The following is a 26,419-nucleotide window of genomic DNA, read 5'->3' on the forward strand; positions in this document are numbered from 1 at the left end:
TGGTTTACAAACACACATTGTAAGCTACTTTATAAATATAAACGGAGAAATATGCACAGGCAGATAACAATCAATATTTTTCTGTTTGATCAATTTATTTTTGTTTGTATATTCTGTATTCTTTATTTAAAAAAACAGCACATGCATGCAAATAATTGTAGTAATTATGCTGTAGATACAATGCTTGAATTAAACAATGAAGCCCGCCCAATACACATTTTCCCTCCTTTTGTCTGGTGGATAATCAAGCAATATCTTTTCTAAAATCAACTAGACAGTTTGCGACTAACTAATTATCACTGCTAGAAAATTTATTTATTTTACAGAACAAAATTTGTACTAAATGCTTATTATTATTTCAGTAGAAATTAACACATTTATTATGAGAATCATAGTAATTTTTTAATGGTTGGCATGGATCTTATAATTAGGCAGTGGCTTCCTTAATTGAATTCATCCATTTTTACGAATTTTTCTGGGGGACCTTAATTGTAACCTGTGGAGGAAAAGAGTTAGAAAATGATAAATGATAGAATTAATGAGCTGCAATATGGAGATTGTTGATTAAATATACATTTAAAACACTCCATAAACAAACAATGAATAAGTAAATATATTCAAACTAGTTTAATCTACTTGCCATCTTTTAATTTGAAATAAGCAACTCTAAAGTAACCAATCACTGTGGGAAATCAATTTGGACAAATGGAGATTATAAGCTGGATACAAGGTTAACATTTATAGTTTACAATATAGAGTGAATTATGAATAACGAGTGCACTTTTTTTTTATATCTGATAGCGAAAGCTTACCGTTTTGACCTCTGTGTAGTTGTCCAGTCCGTACTCTCCTAACTCACGACCAATTCCTGAGGCCTTGTATCCTCCAAACGGAGCCTGAACTCCAAACACGTCATAACAGTTAATCCTAAGAAAATAAAATGAAAAGCACAAACCACATTCAGAAAACAGCAAAGATGTCTATAGATATACCAAGATCCAAGATTTGCAATTCCCTTCAAATAATGAAGCACATCACATGCTCACCAAACAGTGCCAGCGCGCAGGCCGCTGGATATGTAATGGGCCTTATCAATGTTTTGGGTAAAAACAGCAGCTGCAAGCCCATATTTGCTGTCATTGGCTCTCTCAATCACTTCCTCTAAAGATTTAAACTTCAGAATCTGCATGACGGGTCCAAAGATCTGACAGTAATAAAAAGGAAAAGCATGTTATATCATTTTACTGGAAGAAATATGGAATGAGTAGATCAAATCTAAATAGAAATGCATCTATTCACCTCCCTGTGTACATAATGGCATAAATTGTGCCATATTAATATATTATGGCAAGTTAAAATGTTTATGTGAAATAACATGTATACAGTAGTTCCTTTGAGGTAAATCTGAAAGAAAAGACTAAAAATTTTATTAATATTATTATGGTTATATTGATTTGTGGTGATTGGTGATCTTCCCTACATATCTGGTTGTTAAGTGACGCTATGTGTGAATTGGTGTAAGGTCAAGTTTGTTCTCCATTTGATGAAGTAGGTTTGCTACTTCACCCCCCCCCCCCCCCAAAAAAAAATTTCTTCCTGTTATCATAATTCATTACCATATTTGACGTTAAGTGAATAAAAGCCTAAATTAAATCTGTTAATCATAAAGATATCACATCTTCAGAAGACTTGGACTAAATTGCTCGATTCATATAGATTATGTTTACAATGTCTTTATGAACTTTTTCAAGGGATGGACAGAAATAAGAGAAAATACTCAATCTCTATTTATGTTTTGAAGATGAGTGAAAGTTGTATAGATTCGGAACCAGCGTTATTATAGTTCACTAAAACTAAAACCCTAAAAAATATATATTTTTATTATTTTAAATAAAATGAATAAATAAAATATAAAATTTAATTTATTGACAAAAAATTAACTGACATAACATTAAAACATTAAAATGGGAATCCCCCCCAAACAAAACAAACAAACAACAAAAACTAATTAATTTCCTAATCTCAACCAATCCAGTCATAAAAATATATATTTTCGTTATTTGAAATAAAATAAATGTTAATTTAAATCAAATAAAAGTATAAAAAAATGAAACTTATTTAACTGACAAAAATGTATAAAAACTTTAGAAAACTAAGAGACATAAAACAAAATTAAATTGGAAAATCAAAAACAAATATATTAATTTCTTAATCTCAACCCATACAGTCATAAAAATATATATATTTGTTATTTGAAATAAAATAAATTTTAATGTAAATCAAATAAAAAAAAAATATATATAAAAAACTTAAACTGCTAAAAGATACACAACAAAATTAAAATGGACAAAAATCCAAAAACAAAAACAAATATTAATTTCCTTATCTCAATCAATCTAGTCATTTACCGATCACAAAATGTTTTTATTTGATATGTTTAACTATTTAGTTAAGACTAATTATTTCTGCAAGAAATATTAAATAAACTAAAATATTAAATCCTACTAGATCTAGTCTATAAATTTAGTGAGCGCTCAAAAGTTGATTATGAAGTGAATGGAAGGCCTTTTCCTTAGTAATGCGTTTATTAAAGTACACACACCTCCTCCCGAGCAATTTTCATGTCATCTTTAACATCACTGAAGATAGTAGGCTGGATGAAGTAACCACGGTCAGCTGCCGGTCCGCCGCCACACATGAGCTTAGCGCCCTCACTCTTCCCACTGCTGATGTAGCCAAGAATCTTCTGGAACTGTTGCTCATCCACCTTCAGCAAAGAGAGGAGATAATAACGGATGCATAACCAGAGCACTCTGCTGACCGAGGGCTTCATACATTAGTTACGAGTGTATCTTCATATATAAGCTTTATAGATTTATGCCTGAACTGTACCTGGGGGCCCTGCTCCGTGTTGAAGTTAAAGGGATCTCCCACAATCCTCTTCTTAGCTCTCTCTACGCTTCGCTCAAGAAACTCATCATAGATGCTCTCCTGTACATACGTGCGGGAGCCTGCACAACAGCACTGGCCTTGGTTGAAGAACAGGGCAAAATGGGACTGCTCCACTGCCTCCTCCACTGCAGACACAAATATACTTTCATTAGAATGATCAGCATACTGATTTACTGTTCAAAGGGCCATGACATGAGAAATCAAATTTTACAACTTTGTTTTACATTTTACCATTCCAAACCAATATGACTTTCTTACTTCTGAGGAACACAAAGGAAGGTTTTTTGAAAGAGTTTATTTCTCCAAAAAAATTAAAGTTACTAGTTTTCAGTATTGTTTTGGACCACACAGATTTTATTGGCAAAACAGCCGAACATTTTTTGAAATATCTTCTTTTGTGTTCTACTGTTTCTAAGAAAGCCATACAGGTTTGGGACAATGTGAAGGAGAATAAATCTACTCTATGCAGTGGTGTACTGAAATGAGGAGGTAAAGTCCTCAAGAGGCGGGTTTTATAGGATGAACAACAGCCGACCATATCCAATCATATCGCAGTGGAGGAAATTCCTCCGCTCACATGACTTTCCTCCATTCATTCTCAGTTACCCCCCCACCCCACCCCCACCAAACTCACTGCACACTTCAGGGGATCTGTTAAAACTCAATGGGCTCAGGGGAGGCAAGAAAGACATGGACTCCCGCTGTAACTTTACTTGCTGGTGTTGTTGTTAGACAATGTTTCTTTAGAAAACAGAGTGATTGGTATACTTTTTAATGTTATATTTTGTAATATGGTGGTTTTATTTTTGTACTACAAATTTTACTCATCCAATATTTTGAGGGAGACACTGACTTCCTTTGCCCTGATATATATATATAATATATACACAGTACAGACCAAAAGTTTGGACACACCTTCTCATTCGAAGAGTTTTCTTTATTTTCATGACTATGAAAATTGTAGTGTTACACTGAAGGCATCAAGGGCTATTTGACCAAGAAGGAGGGTGATGGGGTGCTGCGCCAGATGACCTGGCCTCCACAGTCACCGGACCTGAACCCAATCAAGATGGTTTAGGGGTGAGCTGGACCACAGACAGAAGGCAAAAGGGCCAACAAGTGCTAAGCATCTCTCGGGGAACTCCTTCAAGACTGTTGGAAGACCATTTCAGGTGATTACCTCTTGAAGCTCATCAAGAGAATGCCAAGAGTGTGCAAAGCAGTAATCAAAGCAAAAGGAGGCTACTTTGAAGAACCTACAATATGACATATTTTCAGTTGTTTCACACTTTTTTGTTATGTATATAATTCCATGTATAATTCCACATGTGTTAATTCATAGTAATGGATAATTAAATTTGATGCCTTCAGTGTGACTACAATTGTCATAGTCATGAAAAGAAAGAAAACTCTTTGAATGAGAAGGTGTGTCCAAACTTTTGGTCTGTACTGTATATAGACACACACACACACACACACACACACACACAATAAACAGGACAGTTAGGTTGGTTAAATTATAGACAGATTAATTGTCCACATTTTGCTCTGTTTTTTTTTTTTTGCATGTTTATGTTGTTGACAGTCTCTGGATCATCTCCCATCCAAATGAGCTTTAAACACACACAAAACAACAACAACAAAAAAACATAAGTGCTCAAAAAAATAATTTCTGTGACTTATTGTGTGTATTTCCGACAACTTCAGCACTTCTAAAAAGGTTTGAAATTGATGGACAATACAGTCCTCTACTGTATATTCAAGCAATGACACGCGAGTGTGGTTTGGTGTTGAAGGATGAGGTCCTTGCGCGTCTGTAGGTTTGTTTGTAAACTGTGTTGACACTGTGCTGACTGCATTTTGACAATGGTGAACAAAGAATGTTTATTCAGCAGTTACATGTATACCTCCCCTCAGGCCACCCGTATCGCCTGTGGGACAGGCTGACAATGCCTTTAAGCTCAAAGAAGTTTGTGTCATTAAGCCTTTAAAAACAGAGACAGTGTGTACGAATAATAACATCTGTAAAAATTTTTGGTGGATCTCAAGGAAAATAATAAAATATCATGACCCTTTTAATTTGCCACAGAAATCTAAAACCCCAACAGTTTAATAAAGCGAGGCTGGGGTCAGGATAAACATGAACTCACTATTAGCATCTGATAGAATGATGTTTGGACTCTTTCCTCCCAGCTCCAGTGTGACCTTCTTCAGATTACTGTCACTTGAAGCTTTCAAGATGAGGTGACCTACCTATAAAACGACAAACAAAAAATTACTGTAAATTACAAATATAATATAAAAGCCTAGGTGTGCTGACCTACCAAATCCTCAACACCATCTTTGCTACCACAACAATATTCGGTAGCAGCCAATATGCTAATGAGCACACTTGTTTATTTCATTATTAAATTTAAGTATTACAAATAGGTCTGGTTTCATATACAGGGCTTAGATTAAGCCAGGACTATGTCCTACTTCAAGTAGCTTTTATATAAATGTGCCTGAAAAAAAAAAAACATTACTAATGTGCATCTGAGACAAAACAATGGCGCTGACATATTTTAAGTTATTTTTGGTTTTACTTTGAAATGAAAATGATTAGATTCTCACCCCATGTTGTTCCAAACCCAAAAGACAAAATGAAGATATTTTTAAATGAAACCTAAGAGATTTCTGTCCCTCCAGTGAATGTGGTGTTTCTTCCACGATTTTGGGTTCAGAACAACACGACAGTGAGCAAATAATAACAAAATAATCACGTTTTTGGGTAAACCATCCTCACCAAGATTCTTGCATTCGGAGTAAAAAGTGCTTAAATTATTGTACAAAAGTCTCAGGTATAGTAGATTATTCACATAAACATTTGTTTTATTTACATATTTTACTTTAGTGTGCACATTTCTAGTCAAGTTTGCAAATACTGTAATAAAGCAGCGAGATGAACAAGGAGTTCTCTAACATAAGGTATGGCCCATACTGACAGAAATGTGTTTACTGGGTTAAGTCTAATTTCTGTAGTGCTGAAAGAAGACTCTTTGCACAGTATTGTATTGTAATATCCATTACTGAAGAAAATCCTCTTACATCAGTGGAGCCGGTGAACGCTACTTTGTCCACATCCATGTGAGATGCGATGGCTGCTCCTGCTGTGGGACCCATTCCTGGGACAATGTTAACGACACCAGCAGGGAAACCCACCTACAACCAATCAAGATGGTGATCAGGTGGGTAAGCAAAATAACAGTGATCTTGTGCATGTTAACAATGTGCACTTGATGGTGTTTCAACAGTGCACTCAGTAGGGCTTCACTATTATTGGCTTCTTAACATATTAATTATACTGCACACTGTCTACAGAGATGATGCAGGGGTAGCCTATTTTTGTAGACCAAAACCCGGAAACAATTTCACATCTTAGCAAAAAAAAAAAAAAAAAAAAGAGAGAAAAAGCTTTTCATGATGAACAGTGTGTAATACAAAAACCCAGTCAGATTTTTGTCAAAGGAATCAGGGTGATGACGGTCTTCAAAAATATATAAACACTGCAGTGCTCTATACATAGCGATGAGAGTTCATGTAAACGTGTTATGTTATTTTAAGTGCACATATACTGTAGGTAAGCCATTCACCTCTTTGATCAGACTGGCAACATAGAGCGCAGTGAGAGGCGTCTGTTCTGCCACCTTCATCACTACTGTGTTTCCTGTGGCCAGAGCAGGACCGAGTTTCCAGGCCTGCATCAACAGAGGGAAGTTCCACTGGAGGGGGATGTGAGGAAACAACGGCGACATGTCAAAGTCAGAAAGAATATTGTATTATTTAGCAAATATATATTCAATTCTAAAATTCCACAGCATATACTTACAGGGATAATTTGGCCACACACTCCAATGGGCTCATGTCTGGTGTAGCAGAAGTAATCACCATCAATGGGAATGGTCTTCCCCTCCCATTTGTCTGCCCAGCCAGCGTAATACCTACAGACCAACCAACACCCCCCCAAAAAACCTTCTGACCTTATGCTGATTTAATTGCACACCAATCATAATAAAACCTTTGAACCATAAAAATCAGCAGTGGATCAGATCATATCAGTTAAATATATAAAGTTATAAAGCTTATCAGTGGCGGATATGATACATATATTCCACATCTGAAGCTAATGTCAGCTTGTTTTGTATTCGAAAAGAATGAAAACTCAAACAAACAGAATAAATATCTAAAGGATTCATTATGTGATAAAACAAAGAAATATATGTACGGTCACTCAAAAAATATCTATGTATTTGAATTGCATATAAAACTTCCACTGCATACAAAAGCCATTTGGATTACACAGTTTTGAAGTACTGAACATAGATCAAATATGACCAGCTGTAATATTTAATTGGGTAAAGGGTTGGCTCACCCAAAAATGAAAATAAGCCTATAAATTACTCACCTTCGAGTCATCCTAGGTGTATATGACTTTCTTTTTTCTGATGTAGTTTTGTAAGAAAAATAAATAGTCTTTTATTATAAATAGTTTCTAATTTTCATTTTTGAGTGAACAAACCTTTAAAATATGTATGATACTGAATCAATTTGGATATATTGATGATAAATCTGGTTACTGTGTATTTAAAACTTTTTATTAGTTTATTAGTTAATTAGTTATTAGTTTATTACTATCCCTGAAATCCTGTATAATTTATGTATGACTGACACATATGCATCACATTAAGAACATAAATGTATGGTAAAACTGTGTCATTGTGCATGCAATTCAAATACACAAACTCTAAATTTGGGTCAATATTTTTTTTTTTGTCCTGGAATCTGTCGAACTGCTCAGATGTGATTAGTAATCTGCAATGCACTAATAATGCAACTCAGAGAAAGAACAGAGTTTCATCAGACTAAAAGGTGCAATGAAATATGAATGCAAACTAATTATCAAGGAAATGTCATACACCAATTTCAGTTTCAACTATCAAACACTGTGGAGGACAATTCATGATAAGGACATAGAGTTCACCTCAAGCATTTGACCACCATAGGCACGTCCACAGAGTAGGAGATTGCATATGGTTTTCCATTGTCAAGAGTCTCTAGTTCCTATTTAAATGAAATACAAATAATATTACCATCATGTGGTATTATCGCAGATCAAGTATAAATCAGTGCTGAATATATATACTTGATAGGTTTCAAAATGACAGGACCCATGAATTAACAGTGTGGAAATTATAGCAAGGAACTATTTTCCTAAATTACACAATACTTTGTACAGAGTACAAGTGGGAGTTGTACTACTTCAGTATTTAAGTTGCACAGTATTTAGATTCTTATTAGACTCAAGTTGGTCTTTCATTTTGCTGAATCATACTGACAGCATAGTTTTACACATTTATCATAACAGCTCAAATGAGGACAAAGGTTGTTTGAGTGACTCACAGCTAAATAGGCAGCGTCTCTCTCTATGCAGTCTGCTAACCGGCTCAAGAGCAGCCCGCGATGGGACGCATCCATACGCCGCCAGGGAGACCCAAGCTTGAAGGCATCTTTGGCAGCTTTGACCGCTTTTTCCACATCCGCCTGCATGCAAAAAAAACATAAGAGAGAAACATAGTCTGAAAATGTCATGCAAGACTCCATATGGATGGCCATGGCTGATGTGAGATTGATTCAGGGCAGCTAATGCATCTTTGCTCTATCAGACCATATTTCTTCATTGGCAACATTACTTGATATACAGATACCCTAATGAGTTCATTTCAGTGCCAGGGTCTTTATTAAGTTATGCTTATTACATTATATGTTAAGGCTGGGTATTTGGCATGTGTTAAATAAATATGCACGGCTATTTTTAATCCCGGCTCCTGGTTTATATCTGCCATGCTGGCATAGGAAAGTCAAGCAGATGCGTGTTTATCAGTGAAAGCAGGGAGGAAGTTTGTTCAACAAACACAGGTGAGGAGTCAAACAACAGTAGTAGAACTTATTTTGAAAATGTTGGTGACCAAATGTTTCACATTAACCATTGGCTTTTACAGTATTCTATAAAAGTCAATAGCTATTGTCAACCGTCATTTAATTTTTGGGCAAAATACACTATCCCTGTTTTTTGAAAGAAGTCTTTTATGTTTACCAAGGCTGCATTTATTTGATCAAAAATACAGTTAAAGCAGGAACATTGTGAAATATTATTTAAAATAACTCTTTTCTATTTAAGCATATTTAAAAAATGTATTTATTCTTATTTCAGTGTCACAAGATCCTTCAGAAATCAATCCAATATGCTGATTTGCTCCTAAAGAAACATTTCTTATTTCAAATAAATGCTTTTCTATTAAACTTTCTATTCATCAAAGAATCCAAATATATATATATTACTGTTAAAAAAATTAAGTAAAAATATGAAGCCATTTTCAACTGCTGAACTTAATGATTCAATTTGATGCTTTAACACTGATAATACTAGGAAATATTTCTTGAGCAGCAAATCAGCACTTTAAAATGATTACTGAAGGATCATGTGACACTGAAATATGTAGTAGTGAAATTTTAGTTATAGTTAAAGTTTAGTTACATTAAGTAATTTTGAACTGTAATAATATATCACAATATTACTGTTTTCACTGTAGTTTTGTTCAAATAAATGCAGGTATGTTGAGACTTTTTATTTTATAAGTATTAGAATTTATTTTATTTCTATTACAGACAATATACAGAGTGTTTTTAATTAAAATAAAACAAAGTTTTTAAAATTTTTATACTCTTTAAACACTGACATTATTCTCACAGAACACAGATTAATTTATCAACATATTACGCATTCTAATTTATAATGTATATATATATATATATATATATATATATATATATATATATATATATATATATACTACTATACTATTACAATTTTTATCGCGATTAATTACATGATTGTCTGCGATTAATTGCAATTAATCACATTATGAACGATATTCAATAACACATTCAAAAGTAGTGTATTGTGCACTTTTTTCATTTAAAAGTACAGCTATATGAACAAAAGTGCAATAAGTGGTTTGCAAACACTTTAAACAAATAAGGTGCTTTTTTTTACAGCAGTATTCCTTTTACATAGTAACAGTTAAAATATTTATTGTAAATCTCAACTTATAACATTAATGTAATAAAATTAAATATAAAACCAGCTATTTGCCACTGCCAGGGCATTCATGTTTTAATACAAAATATTTTATAGTTTGTTATAGAAAAACGAGTTATGCTCAGTCCAGAGCTTCCATCATAACATTATAACAGGTACCTTTAGAGACCTGCACTATCGCGGGACCTAACGCAGCACAGTGCTACACAGGACAACACTTGATAATGAAGGTATTTTTGATTCAAAACAACTGCACACCTGTGGCAGTGCGATTTGTAGTTGTAAAGAAAAACCACACATGTGTATCAGTAAATTTGAAGTCACAGAGAGAAATGTTTTAAGAGTTGCAAACCTGTAGACTTTTTTTCTCTCCCACAAACACAACACAACAGTTACACCTTCTCAAATTCTTCATTGCAGGTGCACAAATCCTATTTCAAACAGTGTTTGAGATTCATCGCAGAAGATTCAAGCAGTTGTAGTTATGTACTTTGTGTTTGTGTTAGAAAAATATACAAGACATTTCTGAGAAAATATTCTACAAGTGTGCAACTCTCATTTGATAAATTCACGTACTGATTTGCGGATGTTCAACATTTCTCCACGACTTCACATTTCTTGATGCGGGTGTGTAAATGCGTTTTGCACCACATTCACTGCAGCAATTGTTTCAAAAATGTGAGCGTACGAGTTTCTAAATGTGTGATTTGTAGAATAGGATTTGTGCACCTGCAATGAAGAATTTGAGAAGGTGTAACTGTTGTGTTGTGTTTGTGGGAGAGAAAAAAAGTCTACAGGTTTGCAACTCTTAAAACATTTCTCTCTGTGACTTCAAATTTACTGATACACATGTGTGGTTTTTCTTTACAACTACAAATCGCACTGCCACAGGTGTGCAGTTGTTTTGAATCAAAAATACCTTCATACTTGATAGGCAAGTGTGTGTGTGTGTGTGTGTGTGTGTGTGTGTGTGTGTGTGTGTGTAGGCGGGTAGACACTCGTGTGTCCGGGATGCGGGAGAATAAGGGTGATAAGGGTAAGGATCATGCCAAGATCAACATCCCACCCTGTCTGTGTGTATTCAGAGTTAGTGAGCAATGGTCTTTTCCCAAAAATAAAATAACTGTGTTAATGCGCAATAAAATAATTGTCGGTGTGTGTGTATATATATACACATACATATATACATACATACATATATATACATATATATATATATGCACTAAAAAATAATCTCTCAACCTGATCATCTGAAAAGTTCCCAAAACACCAGGAAGTTTACCAGCTTTGACCAGCAAACCAGCTTTACAGTCTCGCATAGCCAGACCTTCAGACTGACAGCTGAAGGTCTGGAATCCATGGCAGCTTTCATTGGCCAAGGCTCGCTCATGAGGCCGTGGCATGTTCCATGGGTGTGATGTCTGAGGCTGAGACTAGCTGCTTTAAGACATTTTTATTTGGCACAGGTGTACTTGGATTTTGAGTTTAAAATACAAAATTCAAACACCTACCTTATCGCCCTCTGCGACGTGGCAGATAACTTCACCAGTAGCAGGATTGATGGTTGGAAAAGTTTTCTTGCTTACTGCATCGTGCCATTCATTGTTAATGAAAATCTGCAGAGAAAAAACATAAGAGAGCAAGTATTTACATGCCACTGGAAATAAATTATGACAGCTAAAACTAGGGCTGCATGATATGCAGGAAGAATACAAGGTAACACTTTATTTTGATAGTCCATTTTAGACATTGTACTAACAGTAAGTAACTTTGCAACTACATGTTAACTAGCAGTCAGAGTATTAATAGACTGTCTTCTTAATATCTTCTAACACTATTTTGATGGGTCCACAACATACAACATACTGACAATAAGAAACTTTTCAAGTACATGTCATCTTCTTCAACTAACCCCAAACCTAACCTAACAGTCTACTCTGAGAGTTAGTAGACACAGGGGCGTCGGACTGGGGGTAAAACCCTTGAAAAGTCTGGAATATATATTTTCAAAGGGGGGGGGGGGGCATTAGGACTGCCTATGCATAGTGCCCGGGATCTTGTAGACATGTAGTTGCAAATTAATGAGAATTAGTTGACATGTAGTTGCAAAGTTACTTATAACAAATATAAATTTAAGGGATATAAGAATTTGTCACATTACAAATGGAAATCATAATTGAGCTCATTCATTCATTTATCTGAAAATCAAACTGAATTTTTGGCTGGAAGGAAACCTTAAAGAGTGTTGAGTTTTGTTAGTTGCGATTGGTCTAAATACTATATTCTGCACAGGTGTTGATGAAGTACCTACACTCAAGATAACAGATTACAACACCAAACTTTATACATTTATCTGGAAGCACAAACCACATTATATGATAAGATATAATCTAGGCCTGTCGCAGTAGTCGATAAATCAATTAATTGCACAATAAAAAAAATGAGCTCGATAATTTTTTCGGCCGCGATAACTTCTTTTAAAAAATGTAACATGTCACGATGTGGGGTTCGTCTGGAGCGCAGGCTGTGGACAGCCCCTGGCAGAAAACACCCTCTCCGAAGAGATAACGTCTCGATAGAGTGACTAGCTTTGGGAAGCGCCTTTCATTTGCTTGTGGATGTTTGCGTCTCAATTGATACAGCATTGTACTTGCACTACTGTTTTATTTTAATACCACTTAGCATATTTTGCAAGTAATTTCGTGGCCCTTTCTCTCTAAATGGTCCTACCTTTCGCTCGCTTCGTTTGGCTTGCTCAGTTAAATATGTCTGTAGTGTGTCCTTAACTCACGCTCCCTGTGAGTTAACACACACACACACACACACACACACACACACACACACACACACGCACCCTTCTTTCCAAAGCGTTTAATTTTAAGCCACACAAAGTCAACATGTTGGTATTTCTTGCTCTGAATCTGCCATAAAATAAAAGTTTATTTATATCTGAAAATGTGTACCTGCGTTATTATGCCATTATCATTACATTAGTTGAAAGTGGTCTTAGAACGACAATATTATGGTTTATCACAATCATTTCTTGGACAATTTATCACCCAGCAAAATTTGTTATGGTGACAGCCCTTATATAATCTACCATGCAAAGATCTTAGGAGAACTCAATGTTTTAGATTTAAAGACTTATAATGTAATTTATGAAAACTGCTTTAAAAAAAAAATTGTTACGCAAGTCAAGTAAAAGAATAGTAATGGACAGTTTTTTATAGTGTTATCTTATTTGATTATAATTTCTTAGTCCGTTTGAAAAAAAAAAATAGTTTCATAAAAAGATTGATTGTCTACTAGTAGGCATATGTCCAGTTATGACAATTGTGGTACTGCATTTTAAAATGTGTAAAGTAAATTGTTAAAATTTTAAATGTTCTGTGATTTTTTATTTTTCATATATCCTTCAAATGCGTATATTGTAACATACACACACACACACACACACACACACACACACACACACACATACCCATACACAGGTGCATCTCAAATCAGAATGTTGTGGAAAAGTTCATTTATTTCAGTAATTCAACTCAAATTGTGAAACTCGAGTATTAAATAAATTGAATGCACACAGACTGAAATAGTTGAAGTCTGTTTTTTTTTTTTTTTTTATGGTGATGATTTTGACTCACATTTAACAAAAACCCACCAATTCACTATCTCAACAAATTAGAATATGGTGACGTGCCAATCAGCTAATCAGCTCAAAACACCTGCAAAGGTTTCCCGAGCCTTCAAAATGGTCTCTCAGTTTGGTTCACTAGGGTAAACAATCATGGGGAAGACTGCTGATCTGACAGCTGTCCACAAGACAATCATTGACACCCTTCACAAAAAGGGAACTTTACCCAGGAACTTGGGCTGGTACTCGGTGTGTTTCCACCGCAGGAACTAAATAAAGTTACGGGTAAAAAAGTATCCCTCAGAAAGTCCCTGCTGGTGAGGTAATAAAGTTCAGGAACTTTCGGGGGCGGGACTTGGGCGCTAAGTTTGCTGATTGGTTGAGTTCATGCAGCATTCGTTCAACCACCATTTATTTGGATCATTTTCAAAATATTACTGTTATTGTGTCATGAATTATTATATATATGTTAAAATGAAAAAAAAAAAAAAAAAAAAAAAAAAAGAGGCAATTTATATAATATTTCGTTTCATTGTAATGGCAGTATATATACAAATTTCCCTTAACTAAGTTCATTTCTGCAGCTATTATTATATAAAAATTATATTATTTAGTTTAAATAAAAGGAGGCAGTGGTATTTGATATCCTATTTCGTTTTATTGTAAATATACAGTGAGGAAAATTGCAGTAGCCAAGGCGAGCTGACTGATGTTACCAAGAACGCTGCTGTTTGCAGAATTACAGGATTTGCATCGTCGCGGACATCACACTCCCGAATCGAATGCGAAAAGTCTGAACTACCGGTAGATTTTGGATGCTAGTCCAAAACCAGCGTACTTTGTATTGAGAAATGCGCGCAGACCTTCATCACCAGACTATTTGCCTCATCTTCCCTGTACTTTAGACTGCGGTGGAAACGCAGAAAGAAAAAGGTCGGGGGGGAAAAAAATTCCGGGGAGAAAAGTTCCTGGTACAATTGTTCCAGGTAATTTTGGTGGAAACACTGCAAAACATTCATTGCCAAAGAAGCTGGCTGTTCACAGAGAGCTGTATCCAAGCATGTTAACAGAATGTTGAGTGGAAGGAAAAAGTGTGGAAGAAAAAGATGCACAACCAACCGAGAGAACCGCAGCCTTATGAGGATGAGGAGCCTTATGAAGAATTGAAGAATCGTGAAGTTCACAAGGAATGGACTGAGGCTGGGGTCAAGGCATCAAGAGCCACCACACACAGACGTGTCAAGGAATTTGGCTACAGTTGTTGTATTCCAATTTGTTAAGCCACTCCTGAACCACAGACAACGTTGGGGGCGTCTTACCTGGGCTAAGGAGAAGAAGAACTGGACTGTTGCCCAGTGGTCCAAAGTCCTCTTTTTAGATTAGAACAAGTTTTGTATTTCATTTGGAAACCAAGGTCCTAAAGTGTGGAGGAAGGGTGGAGAAGCTCATAGTCCAAGTTGCTTGAAGTCCAGTGTTAAGTTTCCACAGTCTGTGATGATTTGGGATGCAATGTCATCTTCTGGTTTTGGTGCATTGTGTTTTTTGAAAACCAAAGTCCCTGCACCTGTTTACCAAGAAATCTTGGAGCACTTCATTCTTCCTTCTGCTGACCAGTTTTTTGAAGATGCTGATTTCATTTTCAGGATTCAGGATTTGGCACCTGCCCACACTGCCAAAAGCACCAAAAGTTGGATAAATGACCATGGTGTCGGTGCTTGACTGGCCAACAAACTCACCAGACCTGAACCCCATAGAGAATCTATGGGCTATTGCCAAGAGTAAAATGAACAGTAAATTAACATACTTTCCAGAAGGCCAACAATTCACTTTTTATTTAAATTTTTACTGGTCTTATGAGGTATTCTAATTTGTTGAGATTATTGATTGAATTGGTGGGTCTTTGTTTAATGTGAGACAAAATCATCACAATTAAAAGAACCAAAAGACTTAAACTACTTCAGTCTGTGTGCATTGAATTTATTTAAATCACGAGTTTCACAATTTGAGTTGAATTACTGAAATTAACTTTTCCACAACATTCTTTAAATTTGAGTTACACATGTACATACAGTTGTACACGTGTCTGTGAGAGAGAGCGCAGCCTAGATTGAAAAGATGAGATAAAACAGGAATGCCATTTTCTCGATGAAGGCGGGGCTTTAAAACATACCAAGTTCATTAACCTGCTGCAAAATGTCTTTTACACTAAATGCAAACGCCATAACTCTACGGCAGAGCAAATAACGGTTTAAATATATCATGCTACTTTAGTGTAATTATGTAAGTCTGCAAACATTTTATAACAATGTGAGTTATAATATGCGCAACATACATGCACGTTATTTTCTACCTGTTTGAATTAAGTCGTTACCTTGTTATAGTGAACGTCTGGGTGAACGTTCGGTGCAGGAATCGTTGAATGCTGACATGCAGAAATACGGAAAACTTGTGGGAAAGTTCTGGAGATAACAGTGCGCAGCATTTTTACTCACTTGTCTTCAACAATCAGGCTTCGTGTGGCAGTAGCCCGAGACTGTTGTTGAGTGTTGATGAACTCGGACTTCAGAGGTGAATGCGTCCGCTTGTTGCCAGATATTTGCGAGGAAATAAATGTCAAAACATCCGCGCGTTTACGACACCGTAATTATTCACAATCGGTGTACAACCATTTTCAGCAGAATTATGTCAGTACTACACGAATTAGCGGCGTTTACAACTAATAACTCTGAATGTCAAGGAACGAAAATATGTCGAAAACTGGTGGACCTGGCAACAAACAAACGCGGAGAATGTGCGTAAAAGTCGTGATTAATCCAAAATCATTTTCACGAAACGTAACTAATAAAATTATACAATATACGCATTTAAAACATATTGAAATTATGTTAGAAAATTCTGAAATAAAGTGTACATACGCTGGTTTTTATTTTGAAAGACGAATCATGTGACATTCTGACGCCGTCAAAGTCATATGATCGTTGTCGTGGCTTAGGAAATATGGCGTCACATTTGTTTTGCGGCAGAGTAAACCTAAATATTTTGCGAGAAGCTGCGAGAAAAGACCTGCGCGAATTTTTAGATAAATGTTCTGGAAGCAAGGTAAAGCTTTTGCTTTTATAGTAACTAATGCAGATTAGTCTCTAACACTGTCCCTCTTCTGCCGTCACACCTGTCACTCTCTCAGATTTGCTCAAAACATACTGGCCATCTAACAATGTGAACTGTACACTATGATGTGGTTCCAAATGATTATTAATGCAAATATTGTTCAATGATGCTTTTCTAAAAGCTAAACGCTGGCTGTTTCTTTTTTAAGGCTATTGTTTGGGACGAGTATCTTACTGGACCTTTTGGCTTAATTTCTCAATATTCCCTTCTGAAGGTGAGAGAAATTGTACCAAAAATGCATATGCAAAATATGCATTTAGTGGACTAAATATAATTTCATATGTCAAAGACACAGCAGACTGTTTTAATTATTATTTCATGCTTTTCAAGAAAGTGATTGTCTTAATTTTATTTTTAAAAAGGAACATGAAGTCGAGAAAATGTTCACCCTCAAAGGTGGTCGAATACCATCCGCTGCTGTCAAGAATATTGTCTTTTTTGTTCGACCAAGGTTGGAATTGATGGACATCATTGCAGAAAATGTTGCAAGGTAAGTCAACAAGATAGATCAAATCAGCACTACACTGAACAGTCAAACAAATGGCCCGAGACAATAAGCTTTTCATAAAATCAGAACGAACACAATGGTTCCATCACATTTTGTTCTGTATACTGTTAGCTGTTTATAGAACATGCTGCTTTTTAAATTTTGAGACAATGTTTGCTTCCACAATAACAGATGTTTTGACTAAAGAAAATTAAAAGGTAGTTTTAATAATGTGCATTGATTGCTGGCAGTAGTCAATGACAGTAATGCTGTGTTGCTGGTGATATTACATTTTAATATTTGCATTGCAGTGAGGAAAAATTACATCCACGAGAATTCCACATCCTGTTTGTGCCGCGCCGGAGTCTCCTGTGTGAGCAGCGGCTGAAAGAGAAAGGGGTTCTGAACTCGTTCACAAACATCGATGAATACATTCTGGACCTCATACCTTATGATGGAGATCTTCTTTCCATGGAGTCTGAGAGCTCCTTCAGAGTAAGAATGTCAAGTTTATTATGGATTTGTATTCATCTTTGGAAGGATTTCTGATTCGGCATTAGTCAGACCTTGACCTAAAATATTAATGGATGCAAAATACCATTATCATTATTATTTAAGTATGTTTTAGGGGACAAAGAGGATAGTTATAAATGCATACAAGGGCTGTGCATATTAAGCTTAGTAGAGTAAAGCCTGACACATTAAATAATAGTCCACAAAAGTATTTTCTTATTGAACAGTTTATTTATTCACAGGCTTGAGCATAGTTATGCAATTTAGTCCAGATGCTGATATTTATATTAAGATGAAATGCTGATAGCTTGTAATATTAATCAGCGATTAGCGAACACACTACTTACATAAAATCATGTTGTCATTATCAGTTGTCACCGTATATCTCCTAATAATTTGTCATATAAATTATTATAATTTGTCATATAATAAAAGATCATATTCTTAGTTTGATGATCAAAGCTCTGTAGGTTCAAAACATTGAATGCAATTCAACACAATGATACTTCAGAGTAGAATAAATAAACCTTCCACAAAGGCTTTATATTTGATAATCCCATTTAAACATGTTTTTTTCTAAAACATTGTGTATGGATAATCAAGTAAGTTGCTTCATTAAGTGTACATCTCAAAATATTAATAACATAAAAGTCATGTTTTATGCTTACTTTGTAAAAATCTGTAGCAAAAAAGACATGTGAACATATGCATGAGCAGATTGTGATGATCCATAAAACTGTTTTCCATTATGAAGGAATGTTATTTAGAGAATGATCAGACAAGCCTGTATCACGCTGCCAAGGGCCTCATGACTTTGCAAGCCCTTTATGGAACAATACCACAAATCTTTGGCAAAGGCGAGTGTGCAAGGGTGAGTAGAAAAGCAATTGTGCATATTCTTTTCAAACATTTGATGTTCTTCCTCAGTGGTACTTATTTGTTGTGGTTTTGTTTTACATTGCACTGAAGTATTTCTCTGTCTTTTTTTTTTTTATTTGTTGCATGGTGGTATTGGGCTGTGTCTTTCTCAGCATGTGGCCAACATGATGTTGCGGATGAAGAGAGAGTTTGCAGGGAGTCATACTCAAATCCTGCCTGTTTTTGATACCCTCCTCCTGTTGGATCGCAATGTGGATTTGCTTACGCCGTTAGCCACCCAACTTACCTATGAGGGTCTTATCGATGAGATCTATGGCATCACCAATGGTAAATTAGTTTTAAATTTGTGCAGACATAAATACTTTAGAAATCCAGAACTTTAAAACTATAAAGATTGTGTAATGAGAGAGATCTCTTTTTTTCCCCAATAGAAGTAGCGAATTTGAACACTATAAAGATTGCATGAGCTATCGTTTTCCCCAGTAGTCTGTCCTGTCATATCTTTTTTGCTTTGACAGGTTATGTGAAGCTTCCACCTGAGAAGTTTGCACAGAAGAAACAGGGAGAAGGTGGGAAAGATCTCCCCACTGAGCCGAAAAAACTGCAGCTCAACTCAGCTGAAGAGCTTTATGCTGAAATACGGGACAAGAACTTCAATGCTGTGGGAGCGGCTCTCAGCAAGAAAGCCAAGATTATATCAGCTGCGTTTGAGGTGTGTGTTGCTTTCGTGAACCTGCTGACTGAGACAAAACAGGAACTACTGATTTGAAATAAATTTAGCAATAAAATTAGCCTCCCACTTCCCTTTTCACACGATTTTAGCTAACTGTTTGCATTTATTTGATCAAGAACACAGTAAAACAGTTATACTGTGTAATATTACAATTTTATTTTTGATTATAATTATTCCTGTGATCAAAGCTGAATTTTCAGTGTCATCTCAGCATCTTCAGTGTCACTTGATCCTTCAGAAATCATTCTAATATGCTGCTTTGTTAGTGTTTACCATTCATGATCTGGTATTCCTTTCTCTGTGCTAGGAGAGACACAATGCAAAAACTGTTGGAGAGATTAAACAGTTTGTTTCCCAGTTGCCTCACATGCAGGCAGCTCGAGGTTCCCTGGCTAATCACACCTCTATTGCTGAACTCATTAAGGACATAACAAGTAAGTCTGAGAGCAATCGTTTGTACATTCAGAAAATAAAGAAGTATTTCTGGTTCTTTTCTGCTTAAGGTCTGTGGAACACTGTCAGTTACAACAGACAACAACTGTATCTCATCCCTCAGTTTGCACTCAAAAAAAAGAAGGAATTTATTAGGTGTGCACGATAAATATCGGCCGATAATTAATGTTCATTATCAGCGTTGATTTGCACAGCTTGTCCGGTAACAACAGTTCTGTGTAGTAACAGCTGCTCTATGTGAAATCACACACCTGATGGAATTTACCGCTGATTAGAGAACCGACTTTACTGACGAGATGCGCATTAATTATCGGATGATATTTATTGTGCAGCGCTAGAATTTATTTTATTTCAAACTAGTTTATAGATATAGTTTACAGAAAAGAGAATTCTATAGTTATATAGACGGTTTCAACGGTATCAACATAAACAAACGTTACTGCGCGTGCTCGCTTTTGTGGACCTAACTTAACTTCCGGTAGACTCCAAATAGAATCAATAACAACAGCCAAGTCCCTCTAGAGTATATATTTTTTGATTACAAACAAAATATGTTTGCTGCGTGGATCAGGCGGACTTAATGAAAATGCAAATTCATTCTTTGCCAGCAGGAGATGCTTTAAAGTATAGACATAAAGCGCGAGAAATAGAGGTTTCCCCAGTAACAGCTGTAAACGAAGCAGAGCTGGTACGCTCACACGCTGCTTTATCAGGCATATAACATGCAAGTCCTCCTTCAGAAATACAGCGATATAAAACAACTGTGCCTCGTTTTGATATTTAAACATAAATGTAAGGAATTATTATTATTAAACGTGCAGTACGTTACTCATGTTTATTTAACGAAGCCTTTTTGAAAATCTATCAAAATTATGTATTATGTTTTAAAATTGTGGCGAGTCTCCAAAAATAAATAAATGTATGGGAAACACATCCCACATCACAACCACCTGAGCCCAACTTAAGTCTACTCATCACCTTGCCTTTAACTGCGTTTGTAGAAGGCACCGCAGCCAGACCGATATAACACAGACCGGAAGTTAACTTAGGTCCAGGCGCGTGCGGCCGATGAAACCGTCTATAGAGTGACCAGCTAATAAAATAATAAGAATAGCTTTTATATTTTATAACTTCTAATTATAATTGAATTTGAGCAATAGATATTTATAAACATGGGCTGGTTAGAAATGCTGTTGGTACAGCTTACTCTCTTTTCATGCTGTAAACTTAGAAGATTAACCGGGTTATTCAGTTAAGTACAATTGCTAATTCTACTAATGATGTTTATTTTTAGAATGTCTGCAACAAGTAGTAATCGTTCTATTGCTGATATCATGAATAAGCATTTAGTAAAACATAATTTTGCATTCATATTCTGTGATATCCTGTTTTTGGAATTCAGCAAAATGTGATTTGGACTTCCATTGTACTGTAAAGGTGTTTCCCAGTATTTTTTACAAACTGAAGGAGTTCTGTGGTAAATTATATGATGATATTATAAGATCTGACATCAACTCACATTTAGTTTTTAGTTTTTTTATTTTAGTTTTTTCAAACTGCCTTGCTTTCCTGTGTTTCAGCCTCAGAAGACTTCTTTGACAGTCTGACTGTTGAACAAGAGTTTATGACTGGAGTAGACACAGACAAGGTGCCTTGTTTTGTTTATGATTCCATAATTTATGATGTGTATGAAGTATTAAAATTATTTTAGTTTTTTATGATTTATACAGCTTTAATAGAAATGCCCTGTTTTTTTGTTGTGTCAAAGGAACCCAACCCAAAAATTAAAGTTCACTCTCAGTCCATGAAGTTTGTAAAATAAGCTTGTTTTTGATTAGGAGAAATGTAGCATTAAGACACTTGCACACCTATGGATCTATTGAACAAAATTTACTGCAAGAGGGTGTACTTACTTTTTCCAAAGTATTACATGTATAAATACAATGGACCAGAATTATTGTTCAAACAGAAAAGAATGAAGTTTAAAGGGGGGGTGAAATGCTCGTTTTCGCTCGTTTTCAAGCTTGAGTACCTATAGAGTAGTACTGCATCCTTCATAACTCCAAAAAGTCTTTAGTTTTATTATATTTATAAGAGAAAGATAGTCTGTACCAATTTTTCCCGGAAAAACACGACCGACTGGAGGTGTGACGTGTGGGCGGAGCTAAAGAATCACGAGCGCGAGTAGGCTTTTGCGTTGAGAGCGTTTGGAAGCTGTGACATTACCGTGAGGAAAAAAACATCCAAAACAAACCATGGCTAACAGTCAGATTCAGCCGTTTATTTATTGATCCAGAATCAGATCCAGAGGCTGAAATTTAACGAGCAGCATCAGCAAAGGCGTCTCTATGTGGTATGTACTGAAACTGTATATATTTGCTTAGCGGTTTTGGAAAAGTTCCAAAGTTCCAAGTTTTTTAAGCTGTACATGTGGAAAGTGCAGTTTGATGACAACATCGCATGTTGTTTACTTGATGGGCTTACGCGCCGATAGCTAAGTTAACAACACAGAGATATTTGAAGCAGTTTTACTCACCGCATGCGGTTCCAACACACGATCGTGACCCTTTTTCGTTGGGACTGCATTATCCTTAAGAAATAAACGATACGCAAATCCGGCGTCAAACTGGGCCTTGTTTGTAAAACAAGCATCTTCGAAATGCAGGGAACAAACAAAAACACTTGCAACTCCGTTGATGCTCTGTAAAAATAAACTCCATCCACTGGTCCATTAATGCTGTTTTTTTTTTTTTTTTGGTAATCTGTGCAGGGTTGTCTTGCCCTGGCAACCAAAAACACACTTCTTTTGTGACAATTCGGTCTCTCGCTCTGATCAGTGAATGTCTGTGCTCTCAGTGCTCTGCTGTACGGGAGCGCGCGCTCTTCCGGCAGACGTGCCCTTAGGACCCATATAAGGAAATTCCGCTCCATCTAACGTCACACAGAGCCATACTCGAAAAAAACTTGTGACAAACCGGAAGAGGTATTTTTGGAACAAAAATACTCCTTCAAGCATACAACTTAATTTTTGAAACTTTGTCCATGTTTAGCATGGGAAACAAACTCTTTAACAGTGTAAAAAAAACTCAGTATGCATGAAATAGCATTTCACCCCCCCTTTAATATGGAAGTTCACTTACATACTCTAATATTTTATTTTTTACATGGTACATTGAAATTCTCTGGGGATAGATAATATTTTAGGTTTGACTAATTTCTTTGTTCAATGTGTATTTATTGTGATTTTTACTCTCAGGTCAGCACATATATAGAAGACTGCATAGCACAAAAAGACCCTCTGATAAAAATCCTGCGACTGGTGTGCATGCAGTCTGTCTGCAACAACGGCCTCAAACAGAAAGTCCTGGACTACTATAAGAGGGAGATCCTTCAGGTTGGATAGAGGAAATTTCTTTGTGGTTTGCTTTTATTTCCTTTTAGGTGGATTTTGTGAATCCATAACATTTAATTTGAATCACACTGCAGCACTGATTTGATGTCACTGAATTTCTATCAGCGTTGTGCAACAGTCAGACACTGTTTGTGGTGATAATAGCAGGGAGTTAGAAATGCCATAAACATTTATCATGTTTGTGTTTTGTTGGATTAGACATACGGTTACAAGCACATTCTGACCCTCAAGAACTTGGAAAAGGTTGGGTTACTCAAACCTCAAAGCACCGTGAGAAACAACTACCCCACAATCAGGAAAACGCTCAAACTGTGGATGGAGGACACCAACGAACAGGTTTGACCTGTCGTTTGTTTTTAGTTAGGTTCTCTGTTTTTATGTAACTGAAAATGGACGGCACTGCTCAAATGGTCCCCACCCAAGTTTTTTTTTTTAACTGATGGACGCTTTTCACATTTCCTTGGATCTCAGAAGTTGTCATAGCTGGGTAAACTTTTAAAAGAGTGGAAAACATAATTTTTTGTGTTCCTATTTGCTCCAATAGCAAAAGAGAAAACCTAGATTAGTGTTTCTATGAATTCTATGAAAATAATTACGGTGAAAAGAGAGAAAGATGTCAGATATGCTATCACTATTGTCACGCTATTGTGTTAGGAAAACTTAAATTGATAATAAAACTAGATCAACAAAATAATAAACAAAACTAGATTTATGGTGTTAATAACAGGAAATGCATCACTGAAGTCAGTGAAAAGAGCTCATGTCCACTTCAAATATATTAACATATTTACTGACAATATCGCTCTAGACTTATTGATATACAAGTTTTATATCATTTAGAGTACTACTTGTTAACAATGCACATTTCTTAATATTAAGCCTAAAATGTGTTTTACTGTCACTTTTGGCGAGAACTTTATGATTTTTAAAAAAATAATATCTGTCTGTAAATTTAAGGTAATTTAAGTGTATCTGAAGTGTAGTTCCACTTTAGCACAATCAAATATACTTCAGTATATATTTAGTTACTCCTTACGCACAATTAACGTGCAATTAAGTACAAAATTTGTTCCAATTAAGCAGACTTTAAGTATACCAGTTTAGTATACTAAAATACGGTTGCAAAGTATTTTTATTAAGTACATAAATACATAAATGTATTTGTAGTATACTTAACATGAAACAAATGGCTATTTTAGTATATTTATTTTTTCACTAGGGTGAACTTGAAATCACACATTCATTAAATGACCTTGTGAGCAGTTAGTTAAAAGTGATTGTAAAAATCCCTTAGAAAAATGCAGTTAGTTTTGAGAAATGATTTACAGCAGCATTTGTGTGGGATGTATATTTGCAGAGGTAAAAGTACAGTTTACACACATTTGCCTGATGTGATAACACAAAAGCCTACTGTTTTTAGCCGTTTGAATTCCAAGTTTACTGTGCCACATTTAAGACATGTTATTCATGGTTTTGGGAATGACTAATGCGTGTTAACTCTCCTTCAGAACCCCAATGACATCTCGTATGTGTACAGTGGCTATGCGCCACTCAGTGTTCGTCTGACACAAGTGCTCGCACGTCCCGGTTGGAGGAGCATAGAAGAGGTGCTGAAGATTTTGCCTGGTCCACACTTTGAAGAAAGACAGCAGGTTCCCACAGGCCTTCACAAGAAACGTAAGTGATGACCGTTGACATGATTTACTTAATAAAAAGATGGTCATTCTACATCAGTAAAACAGTCATAGTCTTTACTGTCTTATAGTAATAAATTGAGCTAGCTTGTGAAGTTTGCTATATATATATATATATATATATATATATATATATATATATATATATATATATATATATATATATATAAAAAATCCATTATATGTTTATCCAAAATTCCTATAGAATTGTTGTAAAAAAAGTTGTATATATCTTATGTACAACTTAATTCGATACATGTATTACACTTACATGAAGTTACTCTCAACTGCCTGATTGCTTGTATTGTCACAAAATGTAAACTATATTATCACAGCTCTAATCTGTGAAATATGAACATTAGGTATGAGGATATAACGACATTTTTATTATTATTATATATTCTGTAAAGCTGCTTTGAATCATAGTGTGTATTAATAAAAGTCTTGATGCATATTATTGTAACATTTCTCTATTTTGATAATTGATGGAGAGACCATTCTCCTTCTCTTTTAATTTGCAGGTCAGCCAGGAGAAAACAGAACCACCCTCGTCTTCTTCCTTGGCGGTGTGACATATGCTGAAATCGCTGCTCTGCGGTTTTTGTCTCATATGGAAGATAGTGGGACTGAGTACATTATTGCAACCACCAAACTTATCAATGGCACCAGCTGGGTAAAGTCTCTCATGGACAATCCTGAGGAAAACTTTCCTTAAAGCTGCCACGCCATCCATAGGGCCTTACGGATCCTCTTATCTGTCTGTCATAAACCCAGACTTTAATGTTTTGTGTACATATAGAATGCAAGTTACATCTCACTGTTGATGCTGTTTAGTCTGCTCATTTTTAATGATTATGAGAGGGGTTGAAACTACTGTTGCGATACGAACTTATTTATGAGCAAACATTTGTGAAACAGCCACCTGAATCTAATCTAAGCAGCAAGGTTTATGCAGTGTATAAACATACTAATGTGATATATAACCTGCTTCGTCAGACAGCATGTTTTTTTGAATATGCATTCCAGGTCAAGATAAAAAAGGACTATGTTGGCTTAAGTACATTTATGTAATAATCGAAATGACTAGATTGAATTAAATGTTGAATTCATTAACAGGACTGAAAGAGAGCAAGGCACATTATTCATCGAGTTGTACAGACAAATGTAAAAGGTTATAAACAGACAAAGAAATCATATTTGAATGCCTAATAAATACCAACTAAATTCTTGTATTGTCAATGTCCAGTAGAGAAAGCACATTATCATTATCAAGATTATAACTATTATCATGACAACCTCCTAAAACAGCACAAAGTCACAGCACATAAATGTGCACCTTTTTATGTTGTGCGT

At 35.5% G+C, this 26,419-nt stretch overlaps 2 protein-coding genes across 2 annotated transcripts; one reads left to right on the forward strand and one right to left on the reverse strand.

Annotated features, from left to right (window-relative positions):
• Positions 1-74: 74 nt before the first annotated feature.
• On the reverse strand, positions 75-16,305 carry aldh2.2 (aldehyde dehydrogenase 2 family member, tandem duplicate 2). The gene is made up of 13 exons (XM_026259962.1): positions 16,099-16,305; positions 11,602-11,706; positions 8,392-8,532; positions 7,973-8,052; positions 6,821-6,932; positions 6,585-6,713; positions 6,040-6,153; positions 5,103-5,205; positions 2,893-3,077; positions 2,603-2,767; positions 1,047-1,204; positions 813-927; positions 75-496 (listed from the first exon to the last, which is right to left on the reverse strand). Exons 1-13 carry the CDS (start codon positions 16,207-16,209, stop codon positions 464-466), a joined length of 1,551 nt encoding a protein of 516 aa, XP_026115747.1. The 5' UTR covers positions 16,210-16,305; the 3' UTR covers positions 75-463.
• Positions 16,306-16,679: 374 nt separating this feature from the next.
• Positions 16,680-26,294, forward strand: vps33a (VPS33A core subunit of CORVET and HOPS complexes). Its single transcript, XM_026259961.1, has 13 exons — positions 16,680-16,826; positions 17,044-17,109; positions 17,258-17,385; positions 17,694-17,877; positions 18,650-18,766; positions 18,927-19,101; positions 19,293-19,486; positions 19,815-19,941; positions 21,541-21,608; positions 23,217-23,354; positions 23,571-23,708; positions 24,881-25,049; positions 25,588-26,294. The coding sequence occupies exons 1-13, from the start codon at positions 16,725-16,727 to the stop codon at positions 25,779-25,781; spliced, it is 1,800 nt and encodes a 599-aa protein (XP_026115746.1). The 5' UTR covers positions 16,680-16,724; the 3' UTR covers positions 25,782-26,294.
• Positions 26,295-26,419: the final 125 nt, after the last annotated feature.

This window comes from Carassius auratus, unplaced genomic scaffold (genome assembly GCF_003368295.1).
Source record: "Carassius auratus strain Wakin unplaced genomic scaffold, ASM336829v1 scaf_tig00215316, whole genome shotgun sequence".
In the NCBI taxonomy this organism is placed as follows: domain Eukaryota; kingdom Metazoa; phylum Chordata; class Actinopteri; order Cypriniformes; family Cyprinidae; genus Carassius; species Carassius auratus.